Consider the following 17915-nt stretch of genomic DNA (forward strand, 5'->3'; position numbering starts at 1 on the left):
AGGCTGGAGGCTCAGTAATGTGACAGATCTTAGAGGTACAATCTTTTAATGGGGCAATTATACGGTGAGAATTGTTATTTTATGTTGAGGGAGAATACAGTGATTATAGTGTGTGTGTGTGTGTGTGTGTGTGTGTGTGTGTGTGTGTGTGTGTGTGTGTGTGTGTGTGTGTGTGTGTGTGTGTGTGTGTGCACGCACAGAGGAAATTCAGTGGTATTTATCCTCCTCATCTTCTGCATAGAGGAATCTATTGGAGATTTTTACTGAGTTGCTCTTCTCACACAACACATCTACTTTTACTTCCCTTTGTTTGCATAAGAAACAACAGAACTTTGAAGACATTCTTAAAAAGGACACATTATTACAGACAACTTCTTTAACATTTCTATACGTTTTCTCTTCCTGTAAAAAAGTGATTTGACAGCATGCACCCATCCTAGACAATGAACATAAGCTTAATTGCACATCGGACTAAAATAATTTTGAATCTGAAGAGTTTGATGACAGTCTTAAATTATACCTACAGTTTCCTCACAGCATTGCATCTCTATATCTATTAGGTGGTCCGCCTATTTTAGAGCGATGAATAATTGAAAAGGCGCTGTTTTATTCAACACAATTCATATGCTCAGTTTCATCTGAAAATTTTGCTCAGAGCAATGCCCCAGCCAGCCAAGAGCCTGCAACCTATACACACACACACACACACACACACACACACACACACACACACACACACACACACACACACACACACACACACACACACACACACACACACACACACACCTCTTAACCAACCAGTGTGTGTGTCTCACTAAAACCTCCACGCCTTTCAACCTCTCAACTCCCTAACCCTGACCGAACATCCTTTCTAACAATGGCCTTTTCTTCTCTCTTTCAATCACCCATCCCTGGTCTGACTATGAATGAGTCTTACCCTCTTACCATCGCATCAAACCTTCTCTTCCTATGTCACCAGGACCAATTATATCAGCTTGGATGCTTTCCTTCCAACCTGAGCGCCATGGTGTGGAAAACGCTGTTCCAATGGCTGCCTGCATCGCCAGCCCGGGACAGGACAGGATAGCTCTAGCACTGCCTGTCTGTATCTGTAGCCCAGCCCTACTACACCCTGCCTAGGCCAATTTGGCATGCAGGTCTATGGAGAATATGGCTGCTGAAATATATATATCATCTTTTTCAAACATGTATTGTTCCGCGCGGCTGTTCCCTATCAGACTGGAGCCCCCCTGACATCTTCCAGGGGTGGCAGAGCGCAGCGTGGGGAGTGGGAGTGAGGAGGGGGTGGGGTGCGAGAGTATGTGTAAGGGGGGATTGGGAGTGGAAGGGTGGATTAATGCAGGATGAGTCCTATAAGGATCTCCCTGGTCCCTGTGAAGAGGGCCTATAGGAGAAAACTGAGGATGGATCAACATTTTAGATACTCCACAAAACGAACTTAAATGACAGAGTGGAAAGAAGGAAGCTTGTACAGAATAAAAATATTCCAAAACATGCATCGTTACTGCAAAACAAGTGGCAAAGAAATTAAGTTTTTGTCCTTGTGATGATCGTCCTATGATCCTCCTTGTGATGATCGTCCTATGATCTCCTAGTGATGATCGTCCTATGATCTCTGTCATGACGTTGGCCTGGGGGTAGGTTTATGACAGTCATAAATACCTCTTCCCCCCTTTTTCCTCTCTCTACCCTACTGATGTTACATTTGCAAACCCCTTTGGTTAACATAGAGATTCTGGGAACATCAGAAGGTGGGGGGAAATTAACTATATTCTGGTAATCCGACCAATTGAACATATGCGGTAGTACTTAATGAATATTATGTCAGTTCGGTTGTCATCTGAGACATTCTCATCAATGATAAGATTACATAAACTCTACAGTGGAAAGTCCACACATCAGAGTTATCGGATTCACATGGAATTGTTGTTCAATTTAAATGTTTGAATATGAAATTATTCGTGATGGGATGAAATGTGATTTTAGCTTCTAAAATGTGAGATTTGGGTTTTCATAAGATAGGGCTCTGCTCAATCAGTGGCCCGCCCCTGTGAAGGGACATGGGCTATAAAACTTTCCCTTCCTATATAAAGCCTTGGCGACAATACAACCTCCTGTTCCAAGGATGTGAGGACGACGGTCTGATGTCAGAATGGTTCAGATAATAACTACAGAACGAAGCCAACATCAGCGTGAGCTTTGGTTGCGAATGGTATGAACTTTGAACTCTTATTCACTACAGGAGTGATACCTCCTAGCCGTTGAGTTAGCTACCGCAGCTGCAAACGCAGGTTAGGAAGGAACAGACAGAGTATCCCATCTACCACACAACGGCGTTACTACAACGTATCCAATTGACCACCAAAGACATTCTTCAAAGGACAAAGCACTCGGTTGGGCAACATGGCCTTCCATCTACCACCAACCTACCGAAGCGCAGCTCAGAGTAAATATTTATTGCATTTTCCTTTTCCAAATAGCCGGTAATTTAGAATGCATAAGATACTGTATTTACGATAGCACAGCTTCGCCCTTTGTTCCTCAGTCTTCCCGCTCTTTCACTCAAACCCAGCCCCTTTTTTTTTGTGTAACCAGCTGTCATATCTGTTCCGCCCGCTAGGGACGTTTTCCTTTATGACGTAATTTGTAATCAAGTTATGATTTAATTATGTGTATGTGTAATTCTGTGTGATTAGTTAGGTATTTAGTAAATAAATAATTCAACCCAATTTTGTATTGCTGGTTCAACTTGTTAGCCAGGGTTCGTGCAGATAACCAAGAATTTACAACTTTCAGATGAGACTGAATTAAGATGACGATTAATATTGACTGCTATTGATGTAAAATATTACTAGGTCTTTAAGAGTTTATTCGGAAGATAACAGCTCCATAAATATTATTTTGTGGTGCCCGACTCTCTAGTTAATTACATTTACGTGATTAGCTCAATCAGGTAATATTAATTATGGAGAAATTATTTTATAGAATAGCATGTCATATCACTTAATCCGGCATAGCCAAAGACACGACATCTCCTTGTGATGATCGCCTATGATCTCCTTGTGATGATCGTCCTATGATCTCCTTGTGATGATCGCCCTATGATCTCCTTGTGATGATCGCCCTATGATCTCCTTGTGATGATCGCCCTATGATCCCCGTCACATTATCTAAAGACATGTCTTATATTAATAATCAGACATTATTACCTGGCATTTCCTCATTGATTGTAGAGGGTTATCTGTTAATTTCCTGGTCAGAGCATTGACAGGTAATGGGATGCATTCAAGAGCGCATGGTTTATTCAGTGTACAGTATTTTGGAAGTTTCTTATCCCCGGATGGACGTACATGTTCATATCCCAGATTTTATTTATGCTAAAAGCATGGTTGCACCGTTATTGACATTTGCGCTTAAGGTTATGTGTGTAGCATCTGAAAAAGTTTAGATGTTAATTCATGCAGCTTAATGTTAATTGAACAGGCTTTGAAAGGGCTTCTTCCCATTTGTCAAATGCATGATGGGTATTGGTATTTCTGTTTGAGAGACAGACAGGGTAAGGATGGCATGCTGCTAGGTTAACAGACAATTATTGAGCATGGGTTTTCTTTTGAGTTTATTAGGCCTCTTTTTGTTCATCGTCCTGTTTGTTTTTGTAAATACTTGTACAGTCGCCAGCTATATTAATTCTTTATCTGCTAATAAAAAGCCTCACTTTTGGAAGAAACAACACATCATCCTCGTATGCCTCCACACTGTTCCAATCCGACTGCATGGTCAACCTCACAGTCATGAATACAAAGTGTTATGTTTGGGGCAAATCCAATACATTACGGAGTATCTCCATATGTTCAAGCATAGTGGTGGCTGCATCATGTTATTGGTATGCTTGTAATTGTTAAGGACATTAGTTTTTCAGGATAAAATCCTAGAGGAAAACCTGGCCCAGTCTGCTTTCCACAAGACGCTGGGAGATTAATTCACCTTCCCTCAGGACAATAACCTAAAACACAAGGCCAAATCTACACTGGAGTTGCTTACCAAGAAGACAGGGAAAGTTCCTGAGTGGCTGAGTTAGAGTTTTGACTTACAGTACCAGTCAAAAGTTTGGACACTCCTACTTATTCAAGGGTTTTCTTTATTTTTACTATTCTAATAATAGTGAAGACATCAAAACTATGAGATAAAACATATGGAATCATGTAGTAAGCAAAAAAGTGTTAAACAAATCTAAATCTATTTAGGATTTTTGATTCTTCAAAGTAGCCACCCTTTGCCTTGATGACAGCTTTGCACACTCTTGGCATTCTCTCAACCAGCTTCACCTGGAATACTTTTCCAACAGCCTTGAAGGTGTTCCCACATATGCTGAGCACTTGTTGGCTGCTTTTCCTTCCCTCTGAGGTCCAACTCATCCCAAACCATCTCAATTTGGTTGAGGTTGGGTGATTGTGGAGGCCAGGTGATCTGATGCAGCACACCATCACTCTCCTTCTTGGTCAAATAGCCCTTACACAGCCTGGAGGTGTGTTTTGGGTCATTGTCCTGCTGAAAAACAAATGATAGTCCAACTAAGGGCAAACCAGATGGGATGGTGTATTGCTGCAGAGTGCTGTGGTAGCCATGTTGGTTAAGTGTGCCTTAAAATCTAAATAAATCACTGTGTCACAGGTAAAACACCCCCACACCATCACTCATCCATGCTTCACGGTGGGAACCACACATGCAGAGATCATCCGTTCACCTACTCTGCGTCTCACAAAGACACGGCAGTTGGAATCAAAAATCTCAAATTTGGACTCACCAGACCAAAGGACAGATTTCCACCGATCTAATGTCCATTGCTTGTGTTTCTTGGACCAAGCCATCCTCTTGTTCTTATTTCAGTCCTTTAGTAGTGGTTTCTTCGCAGCAATTCAACCATGAGGGCCTGATTCATGCAGTCTCCTCTGATAAAGAGATGTGTCTAACTTGAACTCTGTGAAGCATTTATTTGGGCTGCAATCGGAGGTTGGTAACTCGAATGAACTTATCCTCTGCGGCAGAGGTAACCCTGGGTCTTCCTTTCCTGTGGCGGTCCTCATGCGAGCCAGTTTCATCATAGAGCTTGATGTTTTTTTGCAACTGCACTTGAAGAAACTTTCAAAGTTCTTGAAATGTTCTCTATTGACTGACCTTCTTGTCTTAAAAGTAATGATGGACTGTCATTTCTCTTTGCTTATTTGAGTTGTTCTTGCCATAATATGGACTTGGTCTTTTACTAAACAGGGCTATCTTCTATATACCACCCCTAACTTGTTACAACTCAACTGATTGGCTCAAACGTATTAAGGAAAGAAATTCCACAAATTAACTTTAACAAGGCACACATGTTAATGGAAATGCATTACAAGTGATTACCTCATGAAGCTGGTTGAGAGAATGTCAAGTGTGCAAAGCTGTCAAGGCAAAGGGTGGCTACTTTGAAGAATATCAAATATATTTTGATTTGTTTAACACTTTTTTGGTTACATGATTCCATGTGTGTTATTTAATAGTTTGAATATCTTCACGATTATTCTACAACGAATAACATTGTTAAAATAAAAACCCTGGAATGAGTAGGCGTATCCTAACTTTTGACTGGTACTGTAAATCTGCAGCAATACCTGACAGAGCTTGAAGAATTGTGAAAAGAATAATGGGTAAATGTTGCACAATCCAGGTGTGGAAAGGTCTTAGAGACTCACCCAGAAAGACTCACAGCTGTAATCGCTGCCAAAGGTGATTCTAACATGTATTGACTCAGGGGGTTAAATATTTACCTAATCATGTTTATTTTATTTTTTTTACTACTGTTAGAATTATTCTTCCACTTTGACAGCGTATTTTGTGTAGATCATTGACAAAAAAATAAAGACAATTAAATCAGTTGTCATCCCACTTTATAACACAACAAAATGTGTAAAAAGTCAAGGGGTGAGAGTGAATACTTTCTGATGGCACCACATGTCTTAAGAAAAATAATTAAGATACCAGGACTGGAAGTGCCACTTGCACAGCATAACTATTTAATAAGCCATTGGGTTATAGTCACGAACACAATAAGTCTTTAATGCCTTGTCAAAACTAACCCCATCACAGCTTCTACAGTAACCACAACACCCTGTCTGTCCTGTACCTTGTTGTTTCACTGAATCATTTACTATTGCATGAACACTTTTGACAAGTCAGCCAATGCTGCCCTCTGGCAGTGAGACAGGGAACTGTAAGATCGAAAAGTTACCCAATTATTATTTTCTGCAGGGTCCAGAAACACAACTCATTGCAATCACTTGCGGAATAGATGCAACACATTTTGAACCAAGCCATCTAGAAAGAATATTGTGGCATTTACTAGTCTCTCATGGGAGCCTTGATTTGGGTCTGGGTGCCAAGACTAGGCATTTACCAACTGATGAAGCTTCCATATGCATAGAGCCCACATCATAGGAACTGATACAGACTGAGGAGAAAAGTAGATATAATTTATTAACCAGAATGACAGACTACAGAGAGAGAGAGAGAGAGGACCGAGAAAGCATCTCAATGATGATGGGTCTGCTTGAACTGCAGTCCACAGTAGCCACATGTGCCCACTTTAGTTTCTTTATCCTGGAGAAACAGACAGAAAACAGACATTAGCACAATGGAACACCACATAAAATAGACCAAATCACCAAGTAGCGTGAAGCGCTTGTTATGTAGTCACAGCTTAGGAGTTCTGACTTTTACACCAACTAGTGTACATTATAGGGACATGTGCACTACAGACGTCATTACCAGGTTGATGTAGACTTTTGGGTGGCCCAGTGCTCCTCCACCACCGTCACATGACACCACTCTGGCCTCTATGCAACTGACTGGCTCTTCAGCCACCAGCTTGATGGCAAAGTTCTTGTTCACCTTGAAACACACAGCACCGTCAGTAGCTTACACTCTGTTTTGTAGTCCACATTCCCTCTCAGTGGAATACTAAATATGCATTGTAAATCTATCAATGGCCACTTTCCCGAGCAATGTAAAGAGGCTCTAGGCCTTACTTGAACAGGTAGTGTGGTATGAATCATAGGACTCAACTTCTACATTTTCCCCCCACCTTTATTTAAACAGGTAGGCCAGTTGAGAAAAAGTTCTCATTTACAACTGTGACCTGGCCAAGATAAAGCAAAGCAGTGCAACAAAAAACAACACAGAGTTACACATAGGATAAACAAAAGTACAGTCAATAACAGAATAGAAAAATCTATATACAGTGTGTGCAAATGGGAGTATGGAGGTAAGGCAATAAATAGGCCATAGTAGCAAAGTAATTACAATTGAGCAAATTAACACTGGAGTGATAAATGTGCAGATGATGATGCAAGTAGAAATACTGGTGTGCAAAAAAAGTAAATAATATATTTAAGTCACATGGCAACTGTGGCCCTTTCAGACAATGTCGTTTTACCTCTTTCTGTCGGCCCACGAACCTGGCCCGCCTGGGATCATTTTCATCATACACCTGAAACAACATGCAGACACTGTAATAGATATGTTCCAGAACAATCAGATATCGCTGATCAAATTCTACACATACAATACATGATCACAGTAAGGTTATCTCACAACCATCAATAAAATAGTTATGTAAACTGACACTCCACCTAGTTATCTAAAGTGTCATCTGCCTTTGCCCTTACTAGCTTTTATGGTGATAGAAGTGCCAATACTTACTGACCGTGAATAAACGCCTAACTACCCCACTAGTGGTTGAGCAGCTATCTAGCTGGTGACCACAATTCAAAGCTGAACCAACTGTCAAATCTTAATTGACAACCCCAACATCTGACACGTTTGCCAAACGTTAGCTAGTGGTGCTAGTAGGTGTCGTTAGCTTGGTAGCTAGCGAGTAACTACATATTTTCGGGGTAACCAACACACACAACCTAACGTTTGAGCCTTACTTGTCCGGTGTGGGTAATTTGCTCTCCAGTGGTCGACGCTTGTAAACTGTAGCGCTGTAGAGAAACCGCCGAGGTCTTCAAAGGCGATACAAGCGCCTTAGCATTTCTACTGAAGGACAGAATCCGATGCACAGCGGCAGCCATGTTTACAATGGATTCTATACACAAGATGAGGGAGCTTCTCCGACCTCCAAAGACGACCGCCTGGTCCTAGTGCTGTGAATTTCATAAAATATTCACGAATCGTTTGCAACCAACAGTAACATACTTGTTGCATTAAGGAATGGATTATTGTAAATACTTTGTAGTTAATCAATTATGCAACGCGTTACAGTTTAAATGAAAGCGAGAAAATGTATTTAGTGGGCACAGATTCTCCCCATTGGTGTTCTACGACCCAGCGCACGCGCTGTGACTTTTCTCAAAGTCATTTACGTCACAGTCAGGAAGCAGCGATATCTCCGTGCGAGAGTAATCCTTCTTCGGCAGTGTTGCTTTGATTAAACGGTGCATTTCCTGGAGTTTATTCCCAGCTCTAACCCGTTCTTATAACTGAAAGGTTGGTGCATATTATGTTACATTCATAAATTTATTTGGATCAAGTACTAAATGAGCAGTAGAAAGATGATCTCGTCTGGCCTTCAGAATCCACCATGCTGCATGAATCATGCACTGTATAGCCTGATACAATCTGCAAAAAAAGTATATATAACATATCCAGGATAAGCAAAGCATAATAGACACTGCATATTATATTTCTATCTGCATTGTTTTGATTGCCTCTACTCCTTCAATACCACTAGCAGCTGAAAGGACTGGATGGATTTCCACCATATTGCTTGTTCTGTCAGATCAGTGATAATGAAGGAATGGAAAGAACAAAGCAACTAAACTATTGAGATTAAGGGAATAAACTGGAATGATCTCTTGTCCTATACAGACGTGGAAGCTGATAGTCAGGTTTTTCTATCCACAATCCAGACTACAATAAATGGTTTCCTAAAGAAAATCAAATCCAAATCTGGCCAAAAGAGCACTCTTCCTTGGCTAAATGGAGAAATCTGGAAATTGATGAAAGAACGAGATTATGCTCTAAAAATAGCCCTAAAATCTAAATTAGAGCATGACAGACGTAGGTTTACCATGTTGAGAAATAAGGTGATGAAAGAAATCAGACAGGCCAAGGCAAACTTTTTTATTAACATAATTGGTGAAGCAAAGGGAAATTCTAAATTGATATGGGAGAATCTAAAAAAGTTAACAGGGAAAGACCATAGTAACACTGCAAAAAGACTAGAAATCATGGTGAATAACAATCTAACACAGGATGCAGTCGAAATAGCAATAGCCTTCAATTCCTACTTTAATAACTCTGTCAGGGCACTGACACAGAACCCCTCCACTTGTTTCTTGGGCTCAGTGCTAGTGAATGACACTCAACCTGTCTTCATCATAAGGGAGGTTTCTGAGTCAAAGGTGAACAAGGTGATTAGCTCACTAAAGAACTCTAAAGCCAAAGATGTGTTTGGGCTGGACTCTACCTTTCTTAAAAACTACAAAAAGTCACTAATTGGCCCCATTACTAAGGTCACCAACACATCTATTGGTCTCGGGGTGTTTCCAAGGGTATGGAAGTCGGCCATAATAACGGCCATCTTTAAATCAGGTGACCCTGCTGACGTGAGTAACTACAGGCCCATTAGTATACTACCTGTGGTGTCAAAGGTTGTTGAAAAGTGTGTAGCAGAACAACTGATTGCCCACCTCAACAACAGCCCCTTCACATTACACTCCATGCAGTTTGGCTTCAGAGCGAAACACTCCACAGAAACGGCCAACTGCTTTCTTCTGGAAAATGTGAAGTCCAAGATGGACAAAGGGGGTGCTGTTGGGGCTGTGTTTCTGGACCTAAGGAAGGCTTTTGATACTGTTAACCATGAGATTCTCATCACAAAATTGTCCAAGTTCAACTTTTCCCCTGATGCCTTGAGATGGATGAAATCATACCTTGAAGGCAGAACTCAGTGTGTCAGAGTGAGCAATGAGCTGTCGCCCACTCGTAGCTATGATGTGGGCGTGCACCAAGGGTCAATACTGGGGCCCCTCCTGTTCAGCCTGTACATTAATGATCTGCCTTCTGTCTGTACTGGGTCTGAAGTTCAAATGTATGCAGAAGATACAGTGATATATGTGCATGCAAAGAGCAAACAACAAGCTGCACAAGAACTCACTACTGTAATGGTCCAGGTTACAAAGTGGCTCAGTGACTCGTGTTTGCATCTCAATGTGAAAAAAACTGTTTGCATGTTCTTCACAAAGAGGGCAACAGATGCTACTGAGCCAGATGTCTATGTGTCAGGGGAGAAGCTCCAGGTGGTATCCGATTTTAAGTACCTTGGCATCATACTTGATTCCAACCTCTCTTTTAAAAAGCATGTGAAAAAGGTAATTCAAATAACCAAATTCAACCTAGCTAATTTCCGATTTATACGATATTGTTTGACTACAGAGGTAGCAAAACTGTACTTCAAATCTATGATACTCCCCCACTTAACATACTGCTTGACTAGTTGGGCCCAAGCTTGCTGTACAACATTAAAACCTATTCAGTCTGTCTACAAACAGGCTCTCAAAGTGCTTGATAGGAAGCCCAATGGCCATCATCATTGTCACATTCTTAGAAAGCATGAGTTCTTGAGTTGGGAAAATCTTGTGCAATACACCGACGCATGTCTTGTATTCAAGATCCTTAATGGCCTGGCTCCCCCTCCACTCAATATTTTTGTTAAACAGAAAACCCAGACATCTGGCAGCAGATCCACAAGGTCTGCCATGAGAGGTGACTGTATAGTTCCCCTAAGGAAAAGCACCTTTAGTAAATCTGCATTCTCTGTGAGAGCTTCCCATGTCTGGAATACACTGCCATCAGACACACATAACTGCACCACATATCACACTTTCACAAAATGCCTGAAGACATGGCTAAAGGTCAATCAGATTTGTGAACATGGTCCCTAGCTGTGTGTTGCCGCTTTCCATATTGTCTGTTGTCTGTAGCTTGTGAGGTATGGAAACACTTTGTTGCTTTTATGAATTTTGTCTTGCTGCTTTTTGTTTTATGTTGCTCTGTCTGTATGCTACGTCTTGCTTGTCCTATGTTGCTCTGTCTGTATGCTACGTCTTGCTTGTCCTATGTTGCTCTGTCTGTATGCTATGTCTTGCTTGTCCTATGTTGCTATGTCTTGCTTGTTCTATTCTGCTATTGTCTATATTGTAATTGTTTTTAATAACCTGCCCAGGGACTGCGGTTGAAAATTAGCCGGCTGGCTAAAACCGGCACTTTTACTGAAACGTTGATTAATGTGCACTGTCCCTGTAAAAATAAAAAAATGAAACTAAACTAGATACGTCCTAAAAAAAAGATATTGTGTGTGTGTGTGTGTGTGTGTGTGTGTGTGTTTGTTTGTTTGTTCTCTCTCTCCAGGCAGGTGTTGGTGACAGCATGGCTCCACTCCTGTTGAACCACCTCGTCAGCTCCCTAACCCGCCATCTGACCCGGATCACCCTCAGCCAATCCTACCCTATCACCACCACCATCATCTCCCGATGCCTTTCCTCCCTTACCTCCTACCCAGTCAGAGTGCTCCTGACGCCAAGTAGACCCATCCAGCCCTTGGCCTTCTCCCCTGGATCTTCTTCCCAGGGCCGGGTCGCCCTCCAGGGCCAGTGTCAGCACCTGGCCTGCCTCCAGCCCGCTGTAGGGATGAAAACCAAGAGTGCTCTGAAACGCCGCTGTAAAGACTGCTTCTTTGTGGTGCGGCGGGGATGTCTGTTTGTGTTCTGTAAGGCTCATCCCAGACACAAGCAAAGGCAGGGATGAGGTGGTGAAGAGGAGCAGGGGTTATGATAATGATTTGTGTATGGCCCTGTGAATTGTTTGTTACTTGTATTGTATTGCCACATTAAAGTGTTTGACTGATTGACAGATGCACCTTTTCCTATCTCTCTCTCACCACCACCTCCCTGTCTTCTCTCTCTCTCACCGCCAACTCCCTGTCTTCTCTCTCTCTCACCGCCAACTCCCTGTCTTCTCTCTCTCTCACCGCCAACTCCCTTTCTTCTCTCTCTCTCACCGCCAACTCCCTGTCTTCTCTCTCTCTCACTGCCAACTCCCTGTCTTCTCTCTCTCTCACCGCCAACTCCCTGTCTTCTCTCTCTCTCACCGCCAACTCCCTGTCTTCTCTCTCTCTCACCGCCAACTCCCTGTCTTCTCTCTCTCTCACCGCCAACTCCCTGTCTTCTCTCTCTCTCACCGCCAACTCCCTTTCTTCTCTCTCTCTCACCGCCAACTCCCTGTCTTCTCTCTCTCTCACTGCCAACTCCCTGTCTTCTCTCTCTCTCACCGCCAACTCCCTGTCTTCTCTCTCTCTCACCGCCAACTCCCTGTCTTCTCTCTCTCTCACCGCCAACTCCCTGTCTTCTCTCTCTCTCACCGCCAACTCCCTGTCTTCTCTCTCTCTCACCGCCAACTCCCTGTCTTCTCTCTTTCTCAACAAGTCCTATTCTGCCCTTCTGTTATACCTTTGAAATCTACACAGTAGAGAAGAAACTATTCTGATACATGTACAGCTGGCAGCCTAAATGCACTATTACCTCAATGGAGAACATTTTGCTACTATGAGAGCTAGCTACTCTGCTAATAGTCGCTAAGAGCTAATGCACCCATTCATTATTTAGGGACTAAATGATGCTGATCTAATAGAGAGCCATTTGGTCTCCTGAACCTCATTTATGTGATATGAGGAATCAGGAGTAGTTCTCTATTTGCCTTGTTCCAATCCTCATCCATAGCTAGGAGACAATGTGAGGGTAGCAATAAGCTAGTGGTGTATTCATTACACCGTTTCTGTTACAAAACATTTCTTAATTGGAACGAAATGGGAATGGACCTACCAGAATTTGTCCAATAGAAACTTGTTTAACTCTGTTTGCTTCGTTTGGTTCTTAAACGGCTTCCATAATTAATAAACCCCAGCAAATGCATTTTTTATGTCCACTGTTCAAGTGCTGTCCATCACCACACTATGGCGCCAAAACGTCAGTTCACAGAACCCTAGAAAATCATGCCATAAATATCTTCAAACAATATGCATCAAGGACACACACTTTCCTCTGCCTTATTCTCCAAGATTATGCCCTTTCAATGAGGATCGAAAGGTTCGATAGAGCTTAATAATTAGGAGAACTATTAACGCTACCAAGTTTTTGGTTGCCATGGAGGTCATTAGGAAGATCAAATATCCAGGGTCTAATTTGCCTATTGCTTTCCTCTGTACCAATCATTTCTATTCCTGGACTCAATGTAATTATTTAACTACTCACTGCTTTTTGTGAGCTGTATAAAAACCATGTGTATCCATGCTGACATGTAATTTAGATTCAAGCAATTATCCAACATATAGGCTACATTTGAAAGTGGAATAAAGCTTCTCATTTTGACTGATTGCAGCAGTGAGACGTTTAGCCACATCCTGTATTATGTATGCTAGGGATGGGCAACTGGTGGCCCCCATTTTGTAGGCCCGCACACCAAAGAAATATATATATATATATACAGTATTTTTTTGGGGGGGGGGGGTCTCAGTCGGGGTCTCAACTTACTGTTGAGAGTTAGAATAGTAGAATACACAAGGTGCAATTTCGAAATTTGGTTGTGCGTCAGCAGTACCTTTAATTGCAGTGGGCTAAATCGGGGTCACACAGAGTGATTCTTGGTAGTCTTAAACAAATCCACTTAGAAACAAAGTGTACACCTCACACACATGGTTATGAGCTTAGAAAAAGAAGACACCTGTACCATGTCAGATATTGAAATGAATGTCAGATATAGAGTTGAAATGTATTCAATTGTGAGTTTGGATCACAATATTACACTTTATATACTTCACAGAAGACTGAAATATAACAAAACTATTTGACATAGAAACACTGAATTGGTCAGGTTTTTAAAAATGGAAAATATATGAATAACATTCCACCCATGAGGCCAAAGAGGCTTTTGGTCAATGACTGCAGGAAAGGCCTAATTAGCCTTGCCCATGTTTTTTTCTTCCATTGGTAAGTTAGTCTAGCAGCCATGGTTGCTTTACCGCCCGAGGCCCATTGATTATCATATTAAACATGGCAAACATTTAGCTGTAAAACTGCAAAAGAAAATATGCGCCCCATGGCAAAATGAAATTGAATGAGTTAGACAATTGCAAAATCACCCCTCCACCCCATGGTGAAAAAAACTATGTGTAGAATTGCAAGAAATGAACTTTAAAACTTAAATGTTTTGTTTTAGCTTTCACTAGGGGGGCCACTAAAATGGGTGTGGGGGGCACCCGGGCACATCCCCGATCTATGCAAACCAGATAGTCATGCCCTTGTTACAGTTAGTGCTAGCTAGAGTCTGATGTTTGGTGAATAAAAATATATGCTGAGGTTATCAATAAGCCTTGTCATAAGTTGTATTTCCATTTGAAGAGGGAGGTGTTAGATCTTAATTTACAAAATGTTTTTCCAGTTATGAATCCAGGATTACTTTTTTTGTGCAGAGCATTCTCTGTAGGACAAAGACACACAGTAACATTTGAAATGCACATAGTGCAGTATTGACGGATCACCTGAGCTCTGGAAACCGGATTGTCTACTTTGAGATATTTTTCATTAAACAACAATCTTGGCAAGTGCAATAGCCACCTAGCTATCTCTTTCAGTACTACTGTGTGACTCGAAGTGGAGAAATCTGGTGGGTTGGTTCTTCTATCCTTGTGGGGACCTAAATTCCTCACAGGGACAGTAAAACAACATTTCCCACATCCCCATGAGGACAAAGGCTATTTTAAGCTTAGGGGTTAGGGTTAGGGTTACAATTAGGGTTAAGGGTAGGGTTTGAGTAAGAGGTTAGTGTTAGGTTTAGGATTTAGATTTAGGTTGTGGGGTTAGGGAAAGGGTTAGGGAAAATAGGAATTTGAATGGAAATTCATTTTATGTCCCCACGAGGAAAGAAGAACATAACGTGGGTGTGTGTGGGTGTGTGTGGGTGAAGTGCATGGGTTTCCAAGCCTGGCAGTCAGTAGTATAAATAATATTGACCTCGTGGTTGACTTTGTGGACTGGCATGTACGTAAATCAAGCTTCTGGTCACAGTCACATAGGAACCACCTTGTCAGTGTGTGATTCATTATTTTAATTTACTGGGAATTATTCTTTAACTGTTGACCCTGCTGTTGTTTCTCTGGCAGGGCCTCTCCTGTCCTGATAGAGAGAGAACTTTCAATGAAAATCATCCCAAATTATTATGACATCCATACTGAATGAACAATAATAATACATTCTCACAGCGCTGACATCAGCAAACCACTTCCCCACACGATGCCATACAAGCTGTCTGCCATCTGCCCGGGACAGTTGAAACCGGGATTCATCCGTGAAGAGCACACTTCTCCAGCGTGCCAGTGGCCATCGAAGGTGAGCATTTGCACAGACGAGCACGCAGATAAGCTTGCCTGAGACGGTTTCTGACAGTTAGTGCAGAAATTCTTTGGTTATGCAAACCCAGAGTTTCATCAGCTGTCCAGGTGGCTGGTCTAGTAGTCACGATCCCGCAGCTGAAGAATACCAGATGTGGAGGTCCTGGGCTGGCGTGTTTGCATGTTGTCTGCGATTGTGAGGCCGGTTGGATACACGGCCAAATTCTCTAAAACAATGTTGGAGGCAGCTTATGGTAGAGAACATTCAATTATCTGGCACCTGCTCTGGTGTACATTCCTGCAGTCAGCATGCCTACTGCACGCTCCCTCAAATCTTGGCATTGTTGTGTGACAAAACTGCACATTATAGAATGGTCTTTTATTGTCCCCAGCAGCAGGTGAACCTGTTGAATGATCATGCTGTTTAATCAACTTCTGGATATAACACGCCTGTCAGGTGGATGACTATCCTGGCAAAGGAGAAATTCTCACAACAGTGATGTAAACAAATTTCTGCACAAAATTTGAGAGAACTAAGCTTTTTGTGCATATGGAACGTTTCTGGGATCTTTTATCCCAGCTCATGAAACATGAGACCAACACTTTACATGTTGCATTTATATTTTTGTTCAGTGTAATTTGAGTGTACTTTTACTATGTTACGTCTAGTCTATGAGACCAGGCTAAAACAAGAGAGACCCAAAGACTTCAAACTGAGAAACATGGTCTCAGAGCATTTCATATTATTTTGTCTGTGTTTGTTAAGTATTCATTTGTGGCTGTCCATCATCTATTCCCTATGATATATTATGAATTGCAATTCATACAATATGTTACAGATTTACAAATGGTACAATATGTTACTATTTTGCAAAACGTATGGTGTGTTAGGAATTACAATTTGTTGTGGCTAATTGTATGCTATGTAATTGCAAAGTAGCTAAAAAGCTCAAGTTGTCTGTGATGAGATTCGAACATGCAAACTTTGCTTTGCTAGATGTTTCCGTTATACGCTCACCCCTCCGACCAACCACCCTCCTATCCTTTTTGCCTCAAGTAACCTTCTCTCTTATGTGACCATACCTAACATAATATATTATGGTAATTTGAGTGTCCCAGATTTATGTTTACTATGTTACGTCTAGTCAATGAGACTAATCTGCACGGAGTAACACATTTATTGGTGGATCAGGTGAGAGAGGAAGCACTGCAACTTCACACACATATTCGTACACACACACTCAAAGGTATCTGGCACTTCTCAAAGACACATATCAGTTATCGATGTGTGTGTGCCTGTGTCTGTGTGTGTGCCTGTGTCTGTGTGTGGCATGTGTGCTGAATTTGTGGCACCACTGTACAAAAAAAGTGTTAAAAGGATCTCAGCTCAGAAAAAGGGACTCCTTAATACGCGTGCGCAGTCCCTGCATGCTCAAATTAGCCATCCTCCCTTCACCGCCCCACATCTCCCTACCAGTGTGCTGTGAACAACAATAGTGGAATCGGCGGTTTGCCTTCAGAATAAAAGTCCCAATTGAAACATGTAAACGGTTAAAATAGTGGAATCATTCCACAATTGGACAAGACCAAGGATGGGCAACTTTGATGGGGGTGGGTGCCACAAAAAAAGGGAACTCATCATGAGTGTCCCCCCCCCCCCCCCACACACACATATTAGTGTCACAACTGTTATTGTGGGACTTTAATTGTGGGAAAATCACCATTCATATTTTAACGTACAGCCTCACCTATATGCTCTTCACAGATGTGTTCTGAGTGTCACTGAGTAGGCTGATAGCCCATTTCATGGACCCAAGAGCCATAGGTAAGACTATACATTGCAATATAAGTATGCCTCCAATTCAATTCTGATGTCTAATACATCACAGTGCGATTTCAACTGATTTTTTACTTTTGTCAAATTAACTAATTATTGTCTTCAGTTGATCCTATATAGCAACATCCCAAACCTGTTTAGCATCTAGTCCAACTAGATGGGGAACTTGGAGAACTTTTATTTAAGGCAAACAACCGATTCCAGTATTGTTGCTCACCACACATACGTCATCTCCCTCACAGACGAGAACGAATTGATGGTCCTCGAGCCGACAGATCAGCACGGTGTAGCTAGCCTACATAGTCGATTTCAAAGAAGCATTGCCTGTTTATTGTGGAAGAGAACCTGTTGCTAACTGATAACTGTTTGTTTATTTGTTTTCAGTTATGAAGTTGCCAAATAAGCAGCATCATTCCTCGGAGAATGAAGATGGGTCGGACTTGCCTCCCCCGTTCAGAAATCCTTTCGTTCACGAGTTACGATTCACTCCCTTGGAGAAAATCAGGGTAAGCAACCGTTCAACTTTTCATGACATCGTATCTAATGAACATTCAAATTATGTGTTGGTGTTTT

The 17915-nt window shown here is 41.8% G+C and overlaps 3 protein-coding genes across 8 annotated transcripts in view; 2 read left to right on the forward strand and 1 right to left on the reverse strand.

The window, feature by feature from the left end:
- Positions 1-6509: 6509 nt before the first annotated feature.
- Positions 6510-8454, reverse strand: ndufs6 (NADH:ubiquinone oxidoreductase subunit S6). Its single transcript, XM_021560133.3, has 4 exons — positions 7989-8454; positions 7493-7546; positions 6826-6948; positions 6510-6657 (listed from the first exon to the last, which is right to left on the reverse strand). The coding sequence occupies exons 1-4, from the start codon at positions 8130-8132 to the stop codon at positions 6589-6591; spliced, it is 390 nt and encodes a 129-aa protein (XP_021415808.1). The 5' UTR covers positions 8133-8454; the 3' UTR covers positions 6510-6588.
- On the forward strand, positions 8409-11973 carry mrpl36 (mitochondrial ribosomal protein L36). Of its 2 annotated transcripts, none has more exons than XM_021560134.3 (2): positions 8409-8547; positions 11473-11973. In XM_021560134.3, the coding sequence occupies exon 2, from the start codon at positions 11491-11493 to the stop codon at positions 11866-11868; it is 378 nt and encodes a 125-aa protein (XP_021415809.1). In that variant the 5' UTR covers positions 8409-8547; positions 11473-11490; the 3' UTR covers positions 11869-11973. The 2 variants fall into 2 exon arrangements, with proteins under 2 accessions (XP_021415809.1, XP_090083960.1); XM_090227834.1 differs by having other exon boundaries at positions 8437-8547; positions 11477-11973.
- Positions 11974-17227: 5254 nt separating this feature from the next.
- LOC110488115 (lysophosphatidylcholine acyltransferase 1) overlaps positions 17228-17915 on the forward strand; it is a 34398-nt gene continuing 33710 nt past the window's right edge. Inside the window, exons 1-2 of one of the 5 annotated variants that reach the window (XM_021560141.3) lie at positions 17228-17330; positions 17727-17848. In XM_021560141.3, coding sequence (XP_021415816.1) covers positions 17312-17330; positions 17727-17848 — 141 coding nt within the window. In that variant the 5' untranslated portion in view covers positions 17228-17311. Of the gene's footprint in view, positions 17331-17474; positions 17627-17726; positions 17849-17915 lie in introns of those variants that run through there. The other 4 variants (XR_016493560.1, XR_016493559.1, XM_021560140.3 and 1 more) reach the window with 4 other exon arrangements.

Source organism: Oncorhynchus mykiss, chromosome 30, assembly GCF_057628025.1.
Source record: "Oncorhynchus mykiss isolate SJ-2025 chromosome 30, ASM5762802v1, whole genome shotgun sequence".
NCBI lineage: Eukaryota > Metazoa > Chordata > Actinopteri > Salmoniformes > Salmonidae > Oncorhynchus > Oncorhynchus mykiss.

Coding starts and splice junctions, on each gene's coding strand:
- ndufs6 (XM_021560133.3), bottom strand. CDS start 8,132: ATGGCTGCCGCTGTGCATCGGATTCTGTCCTTCAGTAGAAATGCTAAG. Junction 7,547..7,988: donor AAATTACCCACACCGGACAA/GTAAGGCTCAAA, acceptor ATGTTGTTTCAG/GTGTATGATGAAAATGATCC. Junction 6,658..6,825: donor CAAAAGTCTACATCAACCTG/GTAATGACGTCT, acceptor CTGTTTCTCCAG/GATAAAGAAACTAAAGTGGG.
- mrpl36 (XM_021560134.3), top strand. CDS start 11,491: ATGGCTCCACTCCTGTTGAACCACCTCGTCAGCTCCCTAACCCGCCAT.